The sequence below is a fragment of the Denticeps clupeoides genome, chromosome 1, assembly GCF_900700375.1.
Source record: "Denticeps clupeoides chromosome 1, fDenClu1.1, whole genome shotgun sequence".
Taxonomy (NCBI): Eukaryota; Metazoa; Chordata; class Actinopteri; order Clupeiformes; family Denticipitidae; genus Denticeps; species Denticeps clupeoides.
Window position 1 is genome coordinate 11,614,430 of NC_041707.1, and position 25,103 is coordinate 11,639,532.

At 44.4% G+C, this 25,103-nt stretch overlaps 1 protein-coding gene across 3 annotated transcripts in view; it reads left to right on the top strand.

Moving 5' to 3' along the window:
• nkx2.2a (NK2 homeobox 2a) overlaps nucleotides 1–25,103 on the top strand; it is a 41,128-nt gene that overhangs the window by 14,712 nt on the left and 1,313 nt on the right. For 2 of the 3 annotated variants that reach the window (XM_028997644.1, XM_028997633.1), the window contains exons 2-5: nucleotides 2,762–2,807; nucleotides 4,024–4,323; nucleotides 7,112–7,207; nucleotides 24,759–25,023. In XM_028997644.1, coding sequence (XP_028853477.1) covers nucleotides 7,127–7,207; nucleotides 24,759–25,023 — 346 coding nt within the window. In that variant the 5' untranslated portion in view covers nucleotides 2,762–2,807; nucleotides 4,024–4,323; nucleotides 7,112–7,126. Of the gene's footprint in view, nucleotides 1–2,761; nucleotides 2,808–4,023; nucleotides 4,324–7,111; nucleotides 7,208–20,969; nucleotides 21,180–24,758; nucleotides 25,024–25,103 lie in introns of those variants that run through there. The other variant, XM_028997652.1, reaches the window with a different exon arrangement.

Genomic DNA, 25,103 nt, shown 5'->3' on the forward strand with positions numbered 1-25,103 from the left:
CAGAGCGAGCATTGATGTCAAAACACAGCAGAAACGTCTCAGTCTCCCTCCTTCTTTTTGTCTTTGTTTATGAGTGCCATCTTGGCTTTGTTTCTTATTATGGATGCTAGAAAAAGCCATTTTTTTCCCACGCAAGTACGTACAGCCTTCAAAGAGGTCACAGAGAACCTATCTAACAGCAAAAGCCTTAGCGAAAAAGCGTTTTGTCCTGCCATGAAATTAAACAGAAACTCTCAACACTTTATGCAATTAAGGCGTCTTCCATGTTTTAGAAAATGTTTATAGGATTTAGGAAATAATCTAATAGAACAAACGAGTCAATGGGTTACAGTAAAGGTTAGGAAAGCTTGGTGGAGATCCAGTTACTGGGCAATTACCCATGAGATGGCAGTATGGAGGTTTTTTTTTTAATATCTCAAAACCAATCAAACCAGTCAAAAGTAAGTGAAATGCTAACAGGCAGTCCAGTCCTCTCTCTTCATTCTACAACCAGACATGCCAGATGCTTATAAATACGACCCCTTATTTTTGCTCTGGTTTAGGTGCCGGTTGGGCTAAGAATTGGGTTTGTTTTGGGGTGCTCCCCGCGCAAGAGCTTCACTTGACTGTTGCGCATCAGATGACCACAGACTTCCTGACATGCATGCAAACACACGCCGCTGGTCATCTGTCATTCCAACAATTTGTTGAAAGCTGCATAAGTTTAGCCGCATTTCTGCATAATGATAGAGCGTGTGTGTGTGTGGGTTTGTGTGCGTGTGTTTGCAGACACACGTTGATTCCTCAAACTTCACTCTTGTCTCTTCAGCTGGCAACAAAATCAATAAATTAGTCTATAAATTATCTTTATCTATGCATGCATATCTATAAATCTATAAAGTAAAGCAAGAAACAAGTATTTTTTATGTATTCATGAAAATTCATATGCATGTACATAATCTCATATGTATTTGTGTTTTCAGATGTGATTTTCAATTTGAATATTTTTTAGCTAAAAGCAAGTAAAGTTTAAGTAAAAGAGTTTAAGTAAAAAAAAAAAAAAAGTGCACAGATTAAATATAAGTCATGTGATTTTCCCCAGTACCTCTATGTTTGGGAGGCGGGGCTTGTCTGTGGGGGGATTTCCACAGTCGCAATGACAAATGGCCACGTTTGGACTGAGTAAACCTGAGCGCTGCTGCTGGAGTTTAGCAGGTCTCTACTGAATCGGCGTTGACTTGGAAGAAGGCCAGTCTGGACTTGCTGGCCTGAGTTTAATCTTCTTTGGGTGGTCAGAGTGAAACTAGAAAAAAAAAAAGAAATCACAGACTTTGTAACAATGAAAAGAAGTAAGTGAATTTGTTTCCATGGTGCTGGAAAATGGGTAAATCAAGTGAATTCTGTGGTAAAAGACGTCACACATGTTGCTGTGCTGAAGCAAACCAGACCAGAGCAAACAAGACATGAAAAAAGCAAAAATCTTCAAAAATGTCCTTTCAGGGATCTCCAGGATCTGGTAATCATATAAAATTGACAGTAGACAACAAAACAGCTCCCCGAGCAACCCACACAAAAATGTCAATATTTTTGAATATTGTTTTATCTATCATGCTTCATTCATTGAAATCAATTTCTATACCATTTCAAATGTGCCCCAACTGTTTGTAATCTCGACCCCAAATACCATAGATGCATATCAACCATATGCATTTTGAAGCGATATTATATTATTATTTTCGTGAATCCAGAAGTGTAGCTCACCTCAACCCTTGAATCTTTTACTCCCACTGCTAACCAAAGCCCAGATATGACTAATATGCTGCAATATAAAGTGTTTCCATTCAGGCCTAAATTCACTACTCACAGGATGTGAGGATGGGGGAAGGGCCTCACCTGATCTGTTCTCCACCCAGGGAATTAAAGTCCTATTTTCAATACGTCTGAATTGTGCCGTAATGGTTACATCTATAGCCAACACATAATGTGGAGAATAATGTGGTGTCCACATTTATTATTTCATACTTTGAGATAGTTGACCCTCATTCAGCAGTGGTCTACCATGCGTTAAAAATTAAAAGTAAAAATTATACCAGACAGAGCACATTAATCTCAACCACCTCTGAAAAAAACAAGATTGTGGTCTCCCCAAACACCAACCAGCCCTGAAGTAGGGGTACACTTTCCATAATTAAGGCACTTGTGATAATGATGGGATTTCAAAACACCTTAATCTGGCAAAAGTACAGCTTCACACCTCCCCCAGAATTTGTATTTTGTAATTGTATTCCAACTGTTTATTAATATTCACAAATGAAAGATGCCTCTTGCAGGTAAAATAGTCATAAGCATCAACTAACTGCCGCTTTCTGTACATAAATGAAGTCACGGCTCCCAAAAACTTAATTAAATACAAAATGTAATTGTAATTAATCTCAACACATTTAGGGTGTATGGGCTAAAATCAATATCACTGTGGTGTCAACATTTTAACCTCAATCAACCCCTGGATTCCTCAGATGTTAAAGGTCCAATCCTCCCTGAACATTTTCACAGTGATTCAAAGACAACATCTATATTGTGGCTTTGCAGCAGAGATTGTTTGGAATCTCCAGACCACCCAGATTCCTATTTGGGTCAAACTGTAAGCTCTTGAATTCTCATGACATGAGGATGAAAAGGAAATCCATTTTAGTCCATTTTATGTCAGCCCCCCAAAAAACTATTTGAATGAATTTGATGGTTTAACAAAGGTAACATTGCAATTGTTTCTTGTTCTTCACAGCCCTACAGGAACGTGTGGAACCCTTCACTACAAGGTCAGGTGACAGGTAAATATACACTGCTTTAAGAGTAAAGGGAACACTCAAACATCACAATGTAACTCAAAGTCAATCAAACTGTCCACATGCTGCTGTGCAAATGGAATCGACAACATGTGGCCATAATAGGCAATTAGCAAGACGTCCCCAATAAAGGCGTGGTTCTGCAGGTGGTGACACAGACCACTTCTCAGTTCCTATGCTTTCTGGCTGATGTTTTGATCACTTTCAAATGCTGGCGGTGATTTCACACTAGTGGTAACATGAGACGGAGTCTACAACCCGCACAAGTGGTTCAGGTAGTGCAGCTCATCCAGGATGTCACATCAATGCGAGCTGTGGCAAGAAGGTTTGCTGTGTCCGTCAGCGTAGTGTCCAGAGCCATGGAGGCGCTACCAGGAGACAGGCCAGTACATCAGGAGACGTGGAGGAGGACGTAGGAGGCCCAACAACCCAGCAGCAGGACCGCTACCTCCACCTTTGTGCAAGGAGGAACAAAATAACCTCCAGCAAACCACAAATGCTCGTGTGTCTGCTCAAAATATTTACTTCATTCAGATTTTTGTGATCCCTTTATTTTTTTTTTGAGCAGTGTGGAAATGCGCAACGACCTTGCATGGGTATCGTCAAAACCAAACAATAATGTCACAATACCAAAAATATGTGTATTAAGAGTTTTAACCCTTAATACTTTTGATTTCTAACTCAAAAAATATTGAGAATGCAATAATATTGCCCCTATATTAACCCTAACCCAAAACATGATCATTTAGATTCAGATTCAAAACATATTAGGCTGTAAAACATTGGGACATTGTTAAGAACCGGCTGAACAGGTTTGAAGCGATACACAGCATCTTAAGGGGCCCCTAGAACCAAACCAGGCATGACATTATTAGCATTCTGGAGCTAAAATGTTTCAGTTGAAGCTAGAACTGGATTTGTCACTGTCTCTGCATCTGGGGGAGGATTCATTCAATCATGGCCCTTTATTTTCTGAACTGCAGTCTCAGCATGCACAAGCAGGCCCAGGAGGGAACAACATCAGATCAGTTCACTTTAACTGTTTTTTGCACGCTCAGGGAACAAAACAAAAGGCTGCACCATTTGTCGGTCACGTCATTTATTTCTTTCATTAGAGGATGTGGTAATAAAGAAAGGCAGTTGTTGGAATGCAGCAGTGACTGAATTCATTTGGCTTTCATCTGTGCCTGTCTTTTTAAAGGTCTCCGGGTGCAGAAGCACTATTAAAAAGTCCCAGCAGTTCCCGGCTTTTACAGGCCCTGGTGCATCTACGGAGGGATGGGTGGCACGGACTTGAGGCCTTTGAACTGGGCCCCGCTGCGACGAAACCCACAACCTGTCTCACCCTCCACTTACCACACATCCCCCTCGGCCCCACACCTCCCTCTAGGACATATCAAGTTCTCGGATAGAATCCAGATAGTTGAGATGCTGTCGATAAGGCGGTGCGAAGTGATGACATGACTGCAGAATCAGCTCTTAAACGAGGCGCAGGACACGGGTGAGTGACGATTCGTCTTTCACAAAAAGGTCACCTGGCGTCTGAGAAAGGCTCAGCCGCCGCCTCACAGGTAGCATGCAGTGGGCTGGCTTGTTCAAGCCTGATGGTGGAAAACTTAAGCTGATGATTAAAAAAAAACAATAAAAACATTGGCCAGGCCTGTCTTCACGTTGCGATTCATACGGAATAAACACGTGCATGATATCGGCATTGCTATTTATATGTGAAATGTGGATAATGCAATATGACTAAGCAAAATTCAGCAGCGTGTGAACAAGGTGAATTATTATTTCTAGTCTGTGCAAGTAAAGAAAATGTTAACACTAATAAAACATTCATATAATATTTGCAGAGCATGTATGCATGTAAATGCAATTCAGAGGCTGCATCTGTAGTGCTATATAATTCAATTTGTGTATTACCATGAGAGCAATATTTATAGCTCCTCATTGCTATCATGTGAATTCCTTATTCTGGCTTTTGGAATTCAGTGTAGGCAATTAAAAAAAAACCTCTACTGCTCATGTCCATATTCTGGAGACCAGTCGCTGCGTTACATTTTCCAAAAAGGCATCACAAAACCTTTTTGTTGTTAGAACAAAGGGCAACAATATAACCACACCATGGGTGGAAAAATGGGCTTCTAGCAGAATGTGCATTTTTGGTACATGAACCTGACAGCTGCCTTAGGCATTAGTCTGAGTCAAGGCAATGACCCTTTATTCCAGTAACTCTTTATTTTCACCAATTTGTCTAATTTCACACATGGTTTAAAAACAGAAAATGAGTATGATATGATATCTAAAATAATCATATGGACATAAGAATCTAAATAATGAGTATTCATTGATTGTGCAATACTCAATCCACAGTGGAATTTTGAATGGCGATAAATGAGGTCACATCATTAGATAAATTGATTATAATCTTCTTTTAACAACTGACCAGGAGTCCAGGTCACCTGGTATCTTCACCTTAAAGCACAAAGCTGAGTTGTCCAATAAACTTGAACAAATCTGCCACCTTCTGGAGCGTCATGGTACCTCAATATAAGCATGCACCCACACAATACAATGAAGATGTATTGTATGTATATACAGTACAGGCCAAAAGTTGAATGGACTCATGTGGAGTTATGTACTTAACAAAAAAAGGTGAAATAACTGCAAACATGTTTTATATTCTAGTTTCTTCAAAATAGCCGCCATTTGCTCTGATTACTGCTTTGCACACTCTTGCCATTCTCTTGATGAGCTTCAAGAGTCACCTGACATGGTTTTCCAACAGTCTTGAAGGAGTTCCCAGAGGTGTTTAGCACTTGTTGGCCCCTTTAACTTCACTCTGCGGTCCAGCTCACCCCAAACCATCTCGATTGAGTTCTGGTCTTGTGACTGTGGAGGCCAGGTCTCCACTTTTTGTTAAGTACATAACTCCACATGTGTTCATTCATAGTTTAGATGCCTTCAGTGAGAATCTACCAACGTAAATGGTCATGAAAATAAAGAAAACACATTGAATGAGAAGGTGTGTCCAAATATTTTGCCTCTACTGTACGTATATGTAGACTCATATATTATTTAGACTCTACATATTATATTCACATAATAGATTAAAATGAATTCATTTATTGAATGAAATGCTCAAATTCTTCTACTTCTACTTGATAACCCTGTGTGACATGACATGAAACATATTTTATTTACAGTACTTAATTTTTTACTGTGTAGTTCAGTTTTTAGTCTTGACATAAAAATGAACTCAACAACCATTACATCAGCCTTTAACAAAAATGCTCTTCATGTGTAAGTGGTTTGTAAAATTAGTAGTTAAAACAGTGTCTGTTTTAAGATGGTGGCTATTTGTCCAAACTAAAGAGCAGATATCCAAGCTCAAACATTTAAAAGGCACAACATCATCCATTCTCTAAGACCTGTGCACTTCAGATCTGATTTGTGAGAACAGCTTTGAGCTGAAAATAGCACTGCTGGAGCTCATTTCGGAAGGTCACACTAATTTCCAGCCATCGTCACTTGTCCCACTTGCCAGTAGATGTCAGTGTTGGCTAAAGCGTGGACATGCCAGACGTCTGAGGGCTGTTTCGTGATAAGCACATTGATAGAGATGTTCAATGCAGCTGCTGATCTTTGACTGACCTTCACACCGTACTCCATACGTGTAATTGAGTTCTTCACTTTCAAGCCGCTTGGTGGATGGCAACTAAATGGGATGCTCTCTCTCTCTCAATGAGCGTTTACAAAGGCCATGGTATCTGAGGTGCGCCTAGTGTAGAGAGCTCCTGGGTAAAGTTAACCATTCAATGCTGAAAGGCTGACATGGAAACAAGTCAGCAGCATTGGACCAGAAGAAGCACCAAACAAATGTATTCATGCCTGAAGGTCATGGAAAACATGTCCGTCTGTGACAGTTACACAACAGTTACAAAGCCAGCAATGTTTTCTTCTTTTTTTTTCTAGTGTTGCAACTCGTAGGCTGTACAACACTGCAATTTGTAGCGATAATATAGGGAACGCATATATATATAAAAACTATAAAAAAACTATATATATATAGTTTTTATGGAAAATGTATAGCAAATGTACAGTATAAAATATTGGCCCTGCCCCCCCTGGAATCTACTGATTATGCTCCATTATTGTGCCCGAACTACCACAAGAGCAAGAAAAACAATGATGTGGTGATGATTATTGATATTATTATTGTTATTGCTGCTGTTGTTTTGTATTGGCCGTATTAAATGAGCTTAAAGGGCTATTCTTGCATGCTCCAGGCCTGAATAAAGAGGATGGGTATGAAGTACCAGAGGGTGGCAGTCTCTGCCCATGTCCTGCAACAGAAAAATTGGCCCAGCACGAAGCCTGACAAGGTAAGAAAATCCAAGCATTCATTTAAGCAGAAGCACAAGGACACGCATGCGACTGACCGATGACTATATTACATAAAAAAAAAAAAACGCAAATAGCTATAACGGTAAATTTCATTTACTCATTTTTATTCCACCATGTCAAGTGAAAGAGGGAGCGACACGATGAGCACTGCTTCCAAAAGGCATCCTAGTGGTTTTAATAAGCAGATAAAACCAGAAGGAACTGGCGGTAGCCGTTTCTCTCTTGAAGAAATAAGACCCTAAAAGTACAATTTTGTTGGCGTCTAACCCAGAACACGGTATTTAATTATTGGTTTTAATAAACAGTAATCCCCATTCTGGATTACTTACACTTTTCTTCCGCGTTTTTATCTGTTCGTTCTTGCCGCTCCTTGCCAACCGGCGCCCGCGTTTTTTGCGCGCAGCTCCGGTCTGAAAGTAGCGCCCGACGGTCACAGGGGTGAAGCGGTCCCCCCAACCGCGGGGCGTCTCGGGAACAGGTGACTCGGTACAGCTCGCACCGAGCCGGGCTGACCGAGAACGAGCCCTCGCCCTTTCACCTCCGGCGCAACTTACAGGCGAGCTCTCCGCCGTGAATAGCGAGTCTCGGAGGAGGAGGAGGAGGAGGATGAAGGAAGGAAGGAAATGGAAACGTCTAATTGAGTTCACCGGTGTCACGTTTTTTTTTTTTTTTTGGGGTAAAATTGCGCGCGGAATCCGGCTGCGAGATTTGAAAGGACGCCGGTGATTTATGTAACTCAGAAGATGGAAGAGGACGGGGGCTGTGGGGGGCTCGCGGAAGGGTTCAAAGGGTTCTACTTTTCTTCCGCTCGACCCCACTTTGAGGAATTCGCGGAGGAATCTCGTGACACCGATCCGCGGCGCGTCGGCCCTCCTTTTCAGGAGAGAGAGAGAGAGAGAGAGAGACCCTTATCTATCCCCATCTTGACAGACAATTGTATTTACTATTTTCTTTCACAAGCCCAATAAAGAGGAGGGGGGGGGGGGACGTTATTGCATCAGATTAAATGAAAAACTGCTTAATGATTCCAATTTATAACTCTACACCGAATAATGCCGCGTTTGAGAGCTGACAGGCGATGATAAATGGGACCTCATATAAAACATATTCAGCGTGAAGAATGGCTGGAGATGGATTGCACGCTGATACAAACTTCTGATAAAACGCCGTAAGAGCCACTAGAAGGCTTAATAATGTGCTATTCGTTCTGAAGTGATTATTGCCGGTTAATAAATGAGCAATATATAAAATATAGCCCGCGTTTTTTTTTTTAAATGCACCGTTTGTGTTCACGTAGGCGTAAACAACAGGTCCAGTATTATTTTTTAATTGTGCGATTCTTAATTTCATCAAGAGTCAGATCGTGGCGATGTTTCCTTTTCCGGTTTCCATTTGCCTTGTTTAATATGATGAATAAAAATTTAGATGAAAAGCATTACAGAGCAAATTTACCATAGTTTCTAAGGGATTAAACTGTAGTGCATTTGATGACCCCACCCGGTTCCATCAAGTAATATGTAAAGAACACACCAATATCAACACGCTATGCTTAAAAGGAAATTACATAAACCGCAGAAGGTCTTTGAACGTGGTCCTTACGAGCTGTTGCCATGAACTCATTTTTGGCTGGGCATTTAGACACTTTAAATTGCATTTCTGGGACCTACAAGCTGAAGCAGACAATGTCAGTCAGAGGAGTAATGCAAGAGTCCTGTAGTGCTTTTGTACGTTGAGGTAGATGTCCACGTGATGTCTATAGAATCTAGCGTTGTAGCCCATCTTCACCATGCCTCTTCCCTCCACTTTGTTGTCGAGGGCAACCTGAATACGTGGAGGGATGCTGCGATAATGCTGCAATTTAAATGATAAAGGTGTCAGGGCTAATGAGAAAATGCTAATGAGACGGCATTCGATGAAGAAACAAGAGGAGAGCCACTTTTAGCACGACACCTGGGCTTCAGATGAGCGCTGTATCATTGTGTGCCGGCGCCGGGCTCTCTGAAGCAAGGTTTGACGGAACCTTCGGGGCATGTGACCCCACCTGACGTGAAGGGGACTTTTGAGTGGCCCCGAAGATGGTGGAAATTGTGGCTTGCCGAAGGTTAACCGCGCACGGTTTGGTAGCACAGCCAGCGGAGTTGGATTGACCTGCTTGCATTCGAATGCTTTGCAGCGGGCCGCTAGTGTGATTAGACTGACATCGGGGCTATGTCTAATCACACTGGGATCCTGAAAGCAACATACAGGAGGCGCATGCAATTGTTGTTGGTTCAAAAGTGTGGTGCAAGAAGCATCACGCTGATTTCAGACTTTGAAAGAGAGCCGATCTAGAGATGCAGTGAGAAGCCCGCAGATTGTAACGACACTGAACCAACCTCAGCACATTAGTCCATGGTTCACATGTCAGCCGTCAGAATTCTGCGAAAGTGCGTTTATTCTGGAAATAGCTCGCTCTGTGCAGCGGCGCATGTGCATGCATTCACCTAATATGGATAAGGCTGCACACGAACATTAAAGGGACCCGTAATAAATTTGCTGATTTGTTCTCAGCCTGAATGGACTTGCCATTGCTGTGCTTAATCTTCCCCTTCGTAGGTTTTAGCTGTCAGATTGGGCCAACATTGTTACTCTAACTAGCAGCCCTTGAGATGCGGTTGCCTGTAATTACCCAACACCTTGATTGTGGCGAACAATGAGGGCTCGCCACTCTTAAGCCACTCTGTCACATCCTAGCAACACCCAGTGTCCTCTTGCCTGGTCATCAAAAATCCCACCCCCTCCCCCAGCAAGCTCTCCATCTCCCATCCTGGGTCCTTGGCCCTTGGATAAGAGGCCGGGGACAGCGCTTAAGGAGCAGGGACCTGAATGAGGCCCTGCCCTGTTTATTGTTCAAATCCCACTGCAGCCCTTCTTTATGTACACAGCTTTTACTCTGTGTGTTTTCTGGCCCTTAATTGCATCGGCACCTCTGAGCCTTTCTAGTCAATGTATACAATCTAGTGACATCACCCACAGCCTTTCTCTGGGCCTTCAGAGGTGATGGGTAGGCTCATCTCGGGAGAGAGGGATGGTGGGAAAGATTTGAGCATGCCACCGACTGATGAACTCAAGATGAACACTTTACCCCATCACCTTTTAAAACTGGCCTCTCAGGCAAGTTCCTATCAGTCGCTCTTTCTCGCTCTCATCTACACACACACACACACACACACACACACACATACAAACACATGGGTTTGCTTTTACTCCATTGTAAAGACCTTAGTAATAAATATTTATTATGTGCATAATTATAGTGTAACACTCTCTTAGTAATAATACTCCTCTTTGACCTAACCTGACCCCTAAAGTTATTATAACTAACCGAAGGAACATCTTCTCTATTATTCATATTTTTTAAAATCGAAATGACATTTGCTACTCACTAAGTTGGGCTAAGTTGGGAAAGCGTGACATTTTGTTAATGTTGGACAATCTTGCTTCTGTCTGATTGGAAAAAATTCTCAATTACAAAAAAATGGACACATTAAAAAGATAAAAGGTCCATAGACTGGCATTTCGTCTCTGAGAAAGGCACACACAAGGTTGGTTGGCGTTTGCATGTTTAAACACATGCAAGTGGTCTCGCATTATGCACCAGAAACACAGTGCAAAAGCAAAGCAAACTGCCAATCATATCTTTTTGGTTATGAATGCATAAAAAAAAAAAAGAAAATAGGTGAATTTGATGAAAGAATAGACTTTATAAGAGTGCTTCCTCTTCATAAGCATGAACATGATCAATTTCAAGAAATGCGTCCTGTCAGTTAAAATATCATCACCACTTGGGGTCATGTCTGTCTACATGCGAAATCATTTTATTATAGCAGTGGCAAAAAATAAGTATATTTTTTTGTATGAAACGTAAAGGCATGAAAAGCAATGAGAAGCCAGCCAAAGAGCTCCACTTGCAGCTCCGTCAAATCCATACTTTAACCTGAGCCATTGGGCATCTGCTGCGCTGCGTGACTCTTATTGATTCGATTTCAAACGGGCTGCGTGACAAATTTTCACGACCTTTGGCCACATGTAGAAAAAGACAGAACTGTGAGGGTTAACCATCGGAGCGAACACATCAGTGCAGGAGGTAGATCACATTAGCCTCTGAGAGCCTCACCCTCCCCTGTGCTCAGTTCAGCAATGACTGCCCAGGTCACATTATACCAATGTTTGGACAGGAGAACTGCATAATTATCTTTTTGTTTACTGTAATAAGGAGACATCCGAGTGTTCCGGCAATAGAACCGCGCCGAAAGTGTCTCGGGGGGAAAAAAAACACAGGCCGCAAAATACAATGTTATCCTCTCCAAATGCAGCAATTAAAACATTAATAATTAATTGCTCCTAACTAACCTAACTGCTATGCAAATTCAGTGATTTCGAGAGTTGCAGACCCCCCTACCCAGAAGCGACGGGGTATTTAAAGTTCACCTCTGGAAATGTTATTTTGAATGTGATGTGATGGCTCTGTTTAATTTCAAGAGGTACTTATCTCAAAGTCAACATCTTACTTCTGTTCTCCTGATACCATGCTTCGTCACCTTTATTAGTTGGTAGCCTGGCAACCACAAGAGCAACGCTTTAGCAAATGGATATGTTTAGGGTGTAACAAACCCAATGTGCCCCTCCAGCCCTGACCTCACCAGCCATTTTGTTTTTCCCCATCTCCCTGCCTGTGAAGGTGTCAGTTATAAACGTTACCTTGTCTCGGCAGGTGTGCCGAAATGGAGAGGCCCGTCGCTCAGGCGGGGGGAGGTGGGTCACCAGCCCCAATGCTGTTACCCCCATTTATTTAAATAATGGCCCCATTAGGGATAGGGAGGGTTTATCCATTGGGAAATATAGCTGTTTGTGTCCTCGGGATAAAAGAAATAATTATCTGAGAGGACAGAAGAGCTTGCTGTGATTTCTGTGGCTCTCCTGAGCTCCAAGGCCGGTTGACCGGGGCTGCAGCCACTAGATGGCGACAGAGAGGTCGCCAGGTCCCCAGTGGACAGCGTCGCACAGAATTTAAAGGATGGCATTGGTGTTATTACTACTTTGGTCTTATATTTCATAAAACATAACTTGTCCTGATTACAGATGAAGAGTTGTTTAGCTTTGAAAGTTTTCACAGAGTACATGAATTTCACAGAGTACATGAGTGGTTATTGCGTGCAGTGCTGCAGAATCCTACGTCGCATGAGCTTATGAACTTTAATGAGTCATTAGATCACATACAAAACCTATAAGCAGGTCCCCTGGACTGTCATCAGCACTTCAGCAATGCAACCAATACAATCATTTTACTACAATTAAAAGAAATCCTTGTATTGCTGTAAATTGGAGGTTCGGACTGGATTTGTACCGTCAATGAGGGATTGTATTTATGGCCATCTTAAAGACGGCCAATTAAGGTTGCCTGAGAAGGGTTCCCTGCTTGCCCTTGGCACTTTATTCTTCAATTGATACCACCTGGTAAAAGCACCCTTTCAATACTGAAGAATAGAGAGCAAATTTCATTACCTCCTCATTTCAAATTGTCATCTTGACTGCCTTTGAGAAAACTTTCCACCTTCCCACGAAACAGGCTAATTGAAGACATAAAGACTATATTTGCTGATGAATTGTTTCGATATTTGGCTGCCCATCTGTAGAAGACGCATTGAGATTTTAAAATTGTGATTGCCTTCCCCTTTCTCCCTTTATTTTGGATGTGTTGTTAATTAAATGGCCTTAGCAATGTGCAGATGGGTAACTCTTGTCTGCAGTTGGGGTTCAAGGTAAGCCCTCCATTCCTCTCATTACCTCCTGTCAACTTCTATTGTATAGCCATTCTACCTGCAGCAGATCTGCGCTTTCTCACCACTCAGTAAACAAGGAAGAGGGCCTTCTGTCTGAATCTGACAGATGCACACGCACTGGTCTTTAAGCCTTTGGGCGAGTTGCACAGCATGTAATTCTTGTTAACTGTAACATGGTCTCTATGAACCATTTTCAAAATAGAGGTTATTTGTTTTCTATTTTAACTACATTTGTAATGTTTTAAGAATGTTCTCTAATAACCTGCAACCTTGACATGGAGGGGCAGGTTCAGTAAATGATGGGACACCAAATGAATCACAGACTGACGCTGGCAATAGAAGAAACTTATATAGAAGACATGGTGGCACCTTTCAACAAAATATTAGTATTTTGTATGAATACTATGGCCCTGCCCTATTTATTGTTCAAATCCCACTGCAGCCCTTCTCCATGTACACAGCTTTTAGTCTGTGTTTTCTGCCCATTATTTGAATCGGCACCTCTGGGCTTTTCTAGTCAGTCTATACAATCTAGTCTATACAAACCTCACCCACAGCCTTTCTCTGGGCCTTCAGAGGTGATGGGTAGGCTCATCTCGGGAGAGAGGGATGGTAGGGAAAGATTTGAGCATGCCACCGACTGATAAACTCAAGATGAACACTTTACCCCATCACCTTTTAAAACGGGCCTTTCAGTTAAACCTCTCTCTTGCTCTCTCTCTCTCTCTCTCTCTCTCACTGTCTCTCTGTCTCTCTCTCTCTCATTTACACACACAAACACACATACAAACACATGGGTTTGCTTTTAGTCCATTGTAAGGACTATAGTAATAAATATTTATCATGTGCATTATTATCGTGTAACTCTCGCTACGTAACAACACTCCTTCTTAACCTACGCTGACCCATAAAGTTATTTGCTTTTCATTAGGTCGGGCTAAGTTGGGTAAGTGTGAATGTTTGTTGATGTTGGACAATTTAGCTTTTTTCTGATCGGAAAAAAATATCAATTAATTCTCAATCAAATTCTCATTAAAAGGATAAAAGGTCCAAAGACTGGCATTTCGTCTCTGGGAAAGACACAGACAAGGTCGGTGGCATTTGCATCTTTAAACACATGCAAGTAGTCGCACATTAGTGAAAGTGAAGTGATTGTCATTGTGAAATCCAGCACAGCACACTGTGACACATCACCCTTGGTGAGAAGTTGGCAGCCATGGCATTTGCCCGGGGATCAGTGTGTGAGGACTTTGCTCAGTGGCACCTCAATGGCAGCTTGAGGCTCGAACCGGCAACCTTCTGATTATGGGGCTGCTTCCTTAACCATTAGGCCACCGCTGCCCCTATGCACCAGAAGCACAGTGCAAAAGCAAAGCAAACTGCCAATCATATTCTGGGTATGAAAATTGGTGAATTGATAAAAGAAAAGACTTTATAAGAGTGCTTTCCTCATCATGAGCATTATCTTTCAATTTCAAAAAACCTGTCTGCTCAATTAAAATGGCATCCCCACTTGGACTCAAGCCTGCCTATATGTGTAATCATTTTATTATAGCTTTGGCAATATATATATATATATATATATATATTGTATGAAACGTAAAGGCATGAAAAGCAATAAGAAGCCAACTTAACCTGTGCCATTGGGCGTCTGCAGCGCTGCGTGATGATTTCAAATGGGCTACATGACTAATTTTCATGAGTGAACACACCAGTGCAGAAGGTAGATCATTAAGTTTAAGAATGTTCTCTAATAGCCTCCAACCTTGACATGGAGGAGCAGGCTCAGTAAATGGTGGGATATCAAATAAATCACAGACTGACACTGGTAAAAAAAAAAAAAAAAACTTAATAAACTTAAAATATAGAAGACATGGTGGTACCTCTCAACAAAATATTATTTTTTTGTATGAATACTATTATGAACTGAACAGGTCACACGGTCAAAATATGAACAACTAGGCTTATCATTATCATTCAGGACACTTAAGGACCGGTTTTGATCAAAGAATCCAACGCATGCTTTGCTTCTTTAATTTACATGACTATGCACATATATTCAATTAGAATTACATGACCTAAAGCATGTTTTATTTACACTCAGCCAAGACATGACAACAGGATCAAATACATCTGTAAGAAATCATTTGCTGCTACTGTAAAGGAGCACACTTCTGTCCAACTGTAGAGAGCTATTTTATTTGTGCAGTAACTACATCTTCGTGGACTGTTGGGAGTTTTAACCAGCTTATACACCCAGAAACGTTTTCTAAGCAACTGCGTACGTGTTTTTACTGAGCCTCTGAAAGGTACGGGAGGGAAAAGGCTTTTTGGAAATAGCTTTGGGTTTGCAAACTTGCTATCTGCAGCAATGTGATGGCTTGGATCAGTTCAACGAACTTTACTTCCAACTTGCAGGTATAATTCTGCTGCTTAAAGATAAAGCACATTCTTAGAACGAGACGGCTCTTGTTGTTATAATCTGCAGGATGCAATTGATTTTATTTGAGGACAGTTATATGGATTTTGAGGGATCATGTAAATGATTGTTCGGAAGACTACCACTAGTTCCATAGAACTAGTTATGGAAAATATTTTCCATAAATTATTATTTTATGGAAAAACAATATGTACAGACATTTGCATTAGCATTAGCATCACTCATTAGGTCTACAGATACATTGGTGTGGATCAATGTCTCAACCAGCATGAGACTGCTGTTATATGACCCAGTTCAGAACGTTTGAATCATCCCGAAAAGCTAAGTAACAACCCCATCATGTGTCAATTTACTTAATTAAGCTACACCCTTCAATATTCATTGAAGTCTCCCTTAACAAAACATCTTGCTTGATTTGATTCTATCAGGGGGGTTGTGAGGGATCTTGATGCGGATGCAAGGCAAGCCTTCTTCTCCCCCCCGCCAACACAAGTGGTGTGGAAGCCATGCTTTGATATTGTCAAGGATGGCACAAGGAGTGAGGTGATCCAAATGCTTCCATTAATGTATGCAATGCTAGAAGGGTCAAGGACATCAACCACAGAATCATCTACATTCTTCACAACGCATTCCATTCCACAGGGTGGTGCAAACTCCACAGAATTACAGAGGATTCCATGCTCTGAAAGAGAAAGTGTTTTCACAGAGACACAATGAACAGTGATTATAAAGTGGGACACAGTTGCAGCCATGACTCCGAATAGGACAACATAATTAGAACTAGTGGAATTCTGACGTGAAGACAATCAGCAAATGTGTCAGACAAGCATCATCAATTTAGTGTGCCGCTTGGTACTGATACATAAACAGTGCCTTTAGTGTCATGCTTGGACGCGGAGACGAGATGAAAGAGAGAATGTTGGCAGGGACGTATAAGCCAATTGAGGGAAATTGAGGTTTGATGGACGAACGTTTCAGCTCTTTGTTGCTGCAACACCATGGAGAACTGACAGAGAACCACAATCAGGAGCAGGGAAGGCAGGTAAGAGGGATCGGCCGATGAGAGATGAGTCAAAGTCCATGAAACATAGAGTGACTGAGCATCTCATTATATAGGAAACGTGTCATCCTGTTCCGCGTCCGCGTCTTTGTTTTTCTGTACATTAAACTTCACATTGAACATGTTGAGTGTTTGCGCCTCCATCTCGCCGTGGGCCATTACACTTTTTTTTTTTGCAGTAACAACATGGAGTAGTTGGAATCCAATGAGATTTACATGGCAAACACAAGAAAGGTTTCCGAAGGCTCACCGCATCAAATGCTGGACGAGCACCAGGGAGTCCCATCTTTTGAAACCAACCAGATCTTAATGCAAGCCCTTGTGCAGAGTCCTTTGCAAGCTATGTATGGTTCTAGCACCAAGGACACTGGGACACTGAGATGGTAACTGAAGTGGGGAGAACCACAGCTGGGATGCTCAGAGTTTCGGGACGCTGGTCTTGAATGAAAACCATTAATGTGGGTGTTCTTAGGAAAGAGCATCTGCGTTGTTTTTGTTGGAGCCACATCATAGAACAATGGAGTGTGCGACTGGATTCCATTTAGACACGCACGTACATGTATCCTTTCTCTTATGCTGACGCAGCATGTTTGGTTTGGTTGCTAGCCGTGCAAGTGATGAATGTATGTGCTTTTCATTTTATGGCTACAAAAATGTAATATAACTTTCCTCAATTCCCATCGAAATAGCTTTCATGACCAGTCTGTTTGAATAGAAAGCTCCCGTATTTGCAAGTTTGAATAACTCAGTGGCTTTGTGGACTACGGCTTCACAAGTTACACTTGCATTTGACTTAGGGAAGTCACTCTTCTACCAGTATTACTAATACTATTATAATTTCTACAACCTGCAGTTAATACCATCACTAAAATTTCATATAGGCACTATATGTCATGAGCAAATGCAAACATCAAGAGAACCTAAAAATAAACTAAAATATAACCTGTTAGACAGAAGAGGGCCACCTCCCATGAAGGTCTCGGGCGAGGCTTTCAAGTGAGCTTGTGTCCTTTACAGAGACCCCTGTAATATGAAATATGATTACCCAGGGAAAATAACACATGCCTTTAGGCAGTTTGGACGGGCAGGTTGGGGGGTTGACGGTTTAAATTTCTGGATAGTATTTGGTACTTTCTCACTATCTCTTGAAGGTAACTTGGGGACAGCATAGCTTACTGCATTGTGACAGATCTCATTGATTTCCAAGGAAATGTACATAAAAATGTCCATTTTGTCTATGGTCAGAGTTTGCAAGGTGCCAGTAGCCTAGTGGGTAACACACTCGCCCATGAAACAGAAGACCCAGGTTCAAATCCCACTTACTACCATTGTGTCCCTGAGCAAGACACTACAGCTACCAGCTTACTTATGTACGTGCCTGAGGTGTAAACCTATGGTATAAGTTAATTGCTGTCATTAATCTGTTAATGACACACTGAGGTCTGATGTGTTTGCTTGTGGTGACCCGTGACACCGATGCAGAATCCTGGCGAGAGACGATCCCCACATAAAGTTGCAGACAGACAGCAATGGGGCTTTCCGGGCCAATTTCATTGGTTTCAAACAGAGACACACCGCTGCTGTGGTGCTCGAGTATGTGAGAAAGCTCTTGTGGGGCGTCTGTGATGTGCCCGCATCTAGACACGTCTTTTTTTCAGCTGGCATATTTTAGGGGCAGTGGGTGGCCTAGCGGTTAAGGAAGCGGCCCCGTAATCAGAAGGTGGCCGGTTTGAATCCCGATCCGCCAAGGTGCCACTGAGGTGGCACTGAGCAAAGAACCATCCAGACACACTGCTCCCCGGGCGCCGGTCATGGCTGCCCACTGCTCACTCAGGGTGATGGGTTAAATGCAGAGGACACATTTCACTGTGTGCACCGTGTGCTGTGCTGCTGTGTATCACATGTGACAATCACTTCGCTTTAACTTATTTTGTTTATGGCCAGAGTCTGCAAGGTGCCATCTCCCCCTCGTCCCCCCGCTAACCTCCATAATAAATCACAATGAATTCATTGCAAAACATGCGACTGGTCAGTTACGGTTTTTAATGGACTTTTAATGGACTTGCCATGTAGTCGGTGTGACTGCCGCCTCTTCTAGTGTATTTTGGGATTCTGATCTGTTTTTTGCTCATCGCTGTCAGCAAACGCACAGGCACAGGAGCGCGTAGGTCAGAAGACCGCAGACTCCAGGCGTGGAAGTGCTTTACTCTTAATGCCGTCCGAGAACCTCCACAGGACGACAGAAAGGTTCTGTGCTGAGGTCTGAAGGAACATTTTTGTTCTCCGCCCCATTGATGGAAAAGAACGTGCATCTTTTGTCTCTCTCAGGTGACGTGCTGGGGAAAAAAAAAATAAAATGGCGCTTTATTCTTTTGTTGCTCCGGTGACAGTGAAGCCTTGTGTTAAGAGGTTATTTACCCATTTAAAATCTCAAGGTCTGACGCCGTTCCGAGGCTCCAATCATTCCCTTTCCTTTCTTCGCAACGGAAACAAGAGCGCGGTAACCCGAACCGGCAAACCAAACCGAAGGAAAAAGCGTCGCGCACAAAGAGATGGGGAAAGCGGCATAATAGAGTACACGGCGTGTCTCGCCGCGCGTTGCGTCTCCGCGGGCAGAGGGCCGAGACCCCGGCGAGGTCGCGCGCCGGTTACCACTGATACCTGCCCGCGCGGCGTGGAGGAAGCAGAAGGACGTTCGGCGAGGTGAACGGGGTCGCAGAGGCGCGGCGCCGAGGCCTAGAGTGGGCCTCGAGGCCTCGGTGCGCGTCCATGCGCCGGGTCTACGATGCGCAAATTTGAAAAGGAGACGCGGCGGAAGCCCACTCGTAGTGGAAAGACAGCGTTCCCATGCGTCTCTAAGTGTCCTCGGGGTTGTGGGCCACCTCCTCCTTTTGTGTTGCCCCCCCAGTCCTTTGGGTGGGGGTTGGGGGGACGGGGGGGCGTAGGCATCGCCGATTGTCACGAGAGGTCTCACCGCGAGTTAATTGAACTTTTGGGACGGGAGAAAAGTGAGCTGGCGTTTGTGGGCGCTTCTTCGGGGCAGCCGTCCTCGAGTGGCCGATACGTTAAAACTTGAACTGATTGATTCGGCGCCGGCGGGGGGGTCTTTGTGCGGCGGTCGGCTTCATCTGAAGTGTCTCAGTCATCAGGCCAGGACGTTGATAATGGCTTGACCAGCAGGCCCCATCTTCGCCGCCCGCGCCCGGAAGGTCATTCCGTAGCGCCTCGGTGTCCTCATCAAGGGGACTCGCACAAGGGGGATGAGTGGAAAGCCGCATGAATACGCTGGAACTCCGCCGGACTACTTTAGGTTAATGTGGAATCCGAACGCCACGATGAGGCCAATTTGTTTATTTGTATTCGCCACGTATCAGCAATGCACTTGAACACCCCGATAGCATGGGGCTAATCTCCGTCTTTTATCCGCAAAGTGGCGGGCCGCAGAGCCCACCGCTAATGTATTCCCCATTGATTGATGGCCGCTCCCGCAGTACTTGGCAACGGCACCATTATCACGCCAGGACTCTGAGCCACGCACAATAAAAATCCTCGTGCCTTGATTCAAGTTGCCATAATGGCGGGGCAGACATTTTTCACGACACAACGGGCCCGGGCCTCGTTTGCCCCCGCTAGCATTACAAATTCTGCCCGCGGCGTTCCCACCGCTTCCCCCAAAGTTTCATTTCATTCTCAAAGGCAACAAAACGAATGGATATTATTTAAGAATTAACACTAATAATAATAATGATAATTCCAACTTGTGAAACATTTTCCAAAAAACAGAAAAACCTTGTCCATTATGGCCCACTATGTTCAAGGGCGACAGAATTCTGTATTAAAAACGAGGTGCATGTAAAGCACAGATTTTTATCTGGGATTTGTGTCCATCCTCATTTGTTCTTCATCCGTAATAAATGTCATTTAATGAAACGCATTGGAAGACTGTGGACGTTTCGTTCCAGTAAGTAATTCGATTTATGCCCCTGGCCTGGTGAGAGACCACTTGCCTGTGAGGGCCGTTTCAGGGGATATCTTGAGTAAACCGTGCGCTCGACCGCGTAACATGTCACATCTGCCATCCTGGCATCGCGGCCCCGTGGTTACCAGGCAATTTATTAGACGACCCCCCCACCCCCTCCCTTATCCTCCTTTTTCTTTTTTCTTTTTTTGGTTTCTGTGAGAGGAAGAGCGAGTTCTCCTCCTCAGATCCTGTCCGGCCGACGTGGAAACGGCGAGAGAAGCCGCGGCGGAACAGGGCCGAGGGCGCGGCCGGCGGCCGGTGTTTGTTCTCGGGACCAATTTTTATTGCCGACGAACATATGGCCAATATTTCGTCACACGTCATAGCGCGAGGAGGAGGAGGAGGAGGAGGGGGGGGGGGGGGGGGGGTTGGGGACAAACATCGCGCGGCGGCCGCGGCGCGGAGCCACTTGGCCGCCTATGCAAACGCACTTGGCCGCTATCAGGAGAGGAGCACTTGCCCTCCGGGTATATAAAGCGCGGACCGGGCTTATCGACGCGCGCACTCGCCGCGTCCGCGTGGAGGATGTTTCATTAAGCGTCCGGGGAGACCCCGTAGCGCCCCCCTCTTCCTCCTCGTCCTCATCCTCATCCTCCTCCTCCTCCAGGTGAGCGCGACGCCTTTCCTCGTACCGAACGGGATGCAGCCGACAGGACGCGCAGTGCGTGTGCGTGTGCGTGTGCGTGTGCGTGTGCGAGACGACGCGTCGTTTTCTCTTCTTCACGTTCAGTCGCTTTTAAAACGATCGATCGATTCATATTCCCGACCAGAACAGTACGTAGCTCGCCCGACCACACATTAACAACTACGACATGACGTGAATAGACGTCCTCCCCTCCCGTCCAGATATAAAAGCGACGACTTCAGAGAGTTGTTAATGTGTTTATTATAATAATTATAATGATTATTATTATGGAATATTTTCCCGGCCGGTGAGCGGTTCCTGACGGGAAGTTTTGCGGCAAGTCAGCTCGTCACTTCTCAGCTCGTGTCGGCAGAGTTCGCTAGAGCGCCGCCATCGGGACGCGGGGACCCGCCGGGGACCCTCCGGGGACCCCGCTTCGCCTCGTTCCGGCCGATAAGTCGTTTAAACGCCGGACGGCGAGTGCCTGATTAACGACTTTCTTCGCTTTCATCGCGGTGGGCGAGTCGCGGAGAGGAGCGTCGCCCGCGGCGGGACGATAAAAAAAAAAAAAAAACGTCGCGGAGCGTCGCCGCTGCACCCCGACCGGCGTCCGGCGAATAAAGCTGGTGGCCTCGGGGGGGTCTTAACCCGATGTACAGCTTTTAATCACGCACGCGTTATAACGCGCCCCGCGGCAAAACGCCGATTCATGTCATTTAATGCGTCCGTATTCTGTCGAGGATTAACCGGCGGCCGCGGGCGCAGCAACACGCTGAAACTCGGCGATTAAAGGCGCGTGCTATCAAACGGCCGCTCGGATTATTCCTTTTATCAAATAATAATAATGCGAGTAATAATGGCGACCGGTGTTAATCGTGTTTGGCGGGCTGATGCACTTTTTTTTTTTTTTTTTTAAATAGGTCGGATAAAGTCGACGCGATTATTTACGCAGATTTTGCGCACGTTTGTTAACCGGAATTTTATTATATTTAGTCCTTATCCTTATTAAATAACAAGACCTTGGTTGTGTTAATCCGTGCTCCATTAGGGGGGGGGGGGGTCCCCTGTATTCACATCACCCGTTAACTTTATAATGTACTGTTGGTATATAATGTTGGTAATAATTAACATAGATAACTGATAACTGGTCGTATGTACTTTAGTGTTTTTAGTGTTGTTATATTAATTATTATTATGGAAGTCAGGTGAATGAGGGGAGGGGGGGGGCTGCGTGGGTAAAGCAGGTAAACACCAGAGAAGCTCTTCAAGTGAAGTGCGGCCACTTCTACTGAACACATTTTACCTTCTCCTCCTCCATCCATCCATCCATCCATCCACCCATCCTCACACAACCACACCACCACGCCCTCACCACAGGCCTCATGTTACAGAAAAATATATATATACACACACACACACACACATATAAGTGCGAGCAAACACGCCTCCCGTCGAACCTGTTGCCAGATATTTCATTTTTTGTCGTCACCTTTATTAGAATTATTATTACTATCATTATCTGAGGCGTTCCTGTCGAAGAGTGGGCAGGTCCGGTTGTAACCTTGCTGCTGTCACCGCGTGATTAATATTCAGCAAATAGCGGCCTGGTAAAGAATTTACCTCCCTGGTCATTTATTAGCGCCACGGGCGCGTGGGAAAAAAAAAAACAGAATCTTGCACGAAAAACGACGCTCGCCGGTCGATAATAACGCAACGTCCCCGGTAATAAAGGTCCCGCTCGTCTTCGTCGCGGGGTGAAAGTTTCTAGCAACAGCCCTGGCCGCGGTGTCCCGTCAAGGGACCAGATAAGACGCGCGACACGGTGCTCTCGAGCACGAGGGTGTGTGTGTGTGTGTGTGAGAGAGAGAGAGAGAGAGAGAGAGAGAGAGAGGGAAGATGAAGGACTTTTCCTTAATATCGTGGACGGCCTGGAGAAATGAATAAAGAGATAGTCCATTGAGCGCGGCTGAATGCCATGACAACTCGGAACAAGCTCGGATTTATTCCGAACAGTTAGGGCGCATTGTGCGCGCGCGTCAATCATCCATTATTCGGGGGGCCTGAAATAAATGCAAAAACTGCGCGCGGACAAAGGCTTCCAACGGGAGCCGGACATTTGTCTACATTTCCCCCCATTGTCTGCAGCTTAGCAATCGGTTTGTATTTGTGTTTGCCCGGGTCCGACCACCCAGGATGAGCAGAGGACCAAGCCAAAAAAAAAAAAAAAAAACACATTGTCACCCACGTCACATACAAGATTCGAGTCGAGGAGAGAGGAGAGGAGAATGGTGGCGAGGGAGCGGGAAAGAGGGAAGCTGAGGAAATTTCGAAAAAGAGATGAAGATGAAGAATGATAACTCTGCGAGAACGCGCTATAAAAAAGCTCATGTCCGATCATTTTTTTAAATATACGAACTTTACAGACTTTTTATGACATCTGTATCATAAAGTATACAACCATGCGTCATATCGTTATCATAGATCATAAAATAACGTGTTTCATTTCGAAAATATTCTAATACTCTTTATTGCTACTTCGACCATTATTAACATGCTAAAGTAAAACTAATGATATGTAATGACATTAATAAATTATTATTAATAGTAATAACGCACGTTCGTATTATTTTGGTTAAACGTGCAATCAAATCGGTAAAAAAAAAAAAAAAACCGGATCACTTCCATGTGACGCGTCTTCATTTCCAGCGCGATCCCTCGTTCTTAATCTGAAATGAAAATATTGGTTTACATCAATTAGTCCGAGTGTCGCGGCGCGCAGCTCCGCTCCGTCCGAGAGGGAAAAAAATCGTAAAACGACGCGTTTCTTTAAAAAATATATATTTTTGGAGCAAAAGCGTTTTTTTTTCTCCGAGCAATTCGTTTTTAAAAAAAAAGAAGAAGAAGGAAGGAGAGGAAGGCGCTTTCGAGTGCGCGGAGTAGAAAGCTACTTGGACCTCCTTTGTATGTAAATCGGGAGTAAAAAAAAAAAAAAAGGGCCCTCCCCGTCTTTGTAATTAATTGACACGTTACACCACTCATCATGCTCTGAAGCACCAATGGTAGAGGCTCGGATCTCCCCAAAACCCACAATTTCGCGTCTGCAAACACTGTCTTCATCCACTTGACTCCCAGGACCCGCCCACGCGTGGCCAACCTTTCCGCGCTTATTTTAACGCGCGTGTTTTTTTTTTTTTTTTTTTTTTCCTCCTCTCTCCTCCCGCCGCAGGTTCATGTGCCGAGTCCGACCTTATATGGGCCGCGCGGGCCGGTTAATGGCTTATTTCCCTCCAGCATCCGGCGGCTGCGCACCCCGGACTCCCCGAACCCGCGGCTGGCGCGGTGCTCGCCGCCCGAGTCCCGTGATCCTCCTCGCCAGCGGTGCGGCGCCGAAAAACCGTCTCGACCGGCCGAGAGGGCGCGAGTGTGTGTGAGTGCGTGTGCGGGTGTGTGTGTGTGTGTGTGTGTGTGTGTGTATATACTTGCGGATTTCCGAAAACGAAGAAAGAAGAAGAAAAAGAAGAAGAAAAAAGTTTCGGTTTTTTTTTTGTGTTGTTCGACCAGAACATGTCGCTGACCAACACGAAGACGGGCTTCTCGGTGAAGGACATTCTGGACCTGCCGGACACGAACGACGAGGACGGATCTATCACGGGCGCCGAGGAGGACGCGGACGGGCCGGACGCCGCCAACACGCCGGCGGCGGCGGCGGCGGCTCAGGGTCCGATGGACGGCGTCCCGGCTCTGGCCCTGAAGAGCCCGTTCTACGACGCCGGCGACAACCCGTACACGCGGTGGCTGGCGGCCACGGACGGGATCCAGTACTCGCGTGAGTTTTTTTTTTTTTTTTTTTTCTTCTTATCGGATTTATTTAAATCCACTTTGGAACTTTGGCCCGGTTAAGAAAAC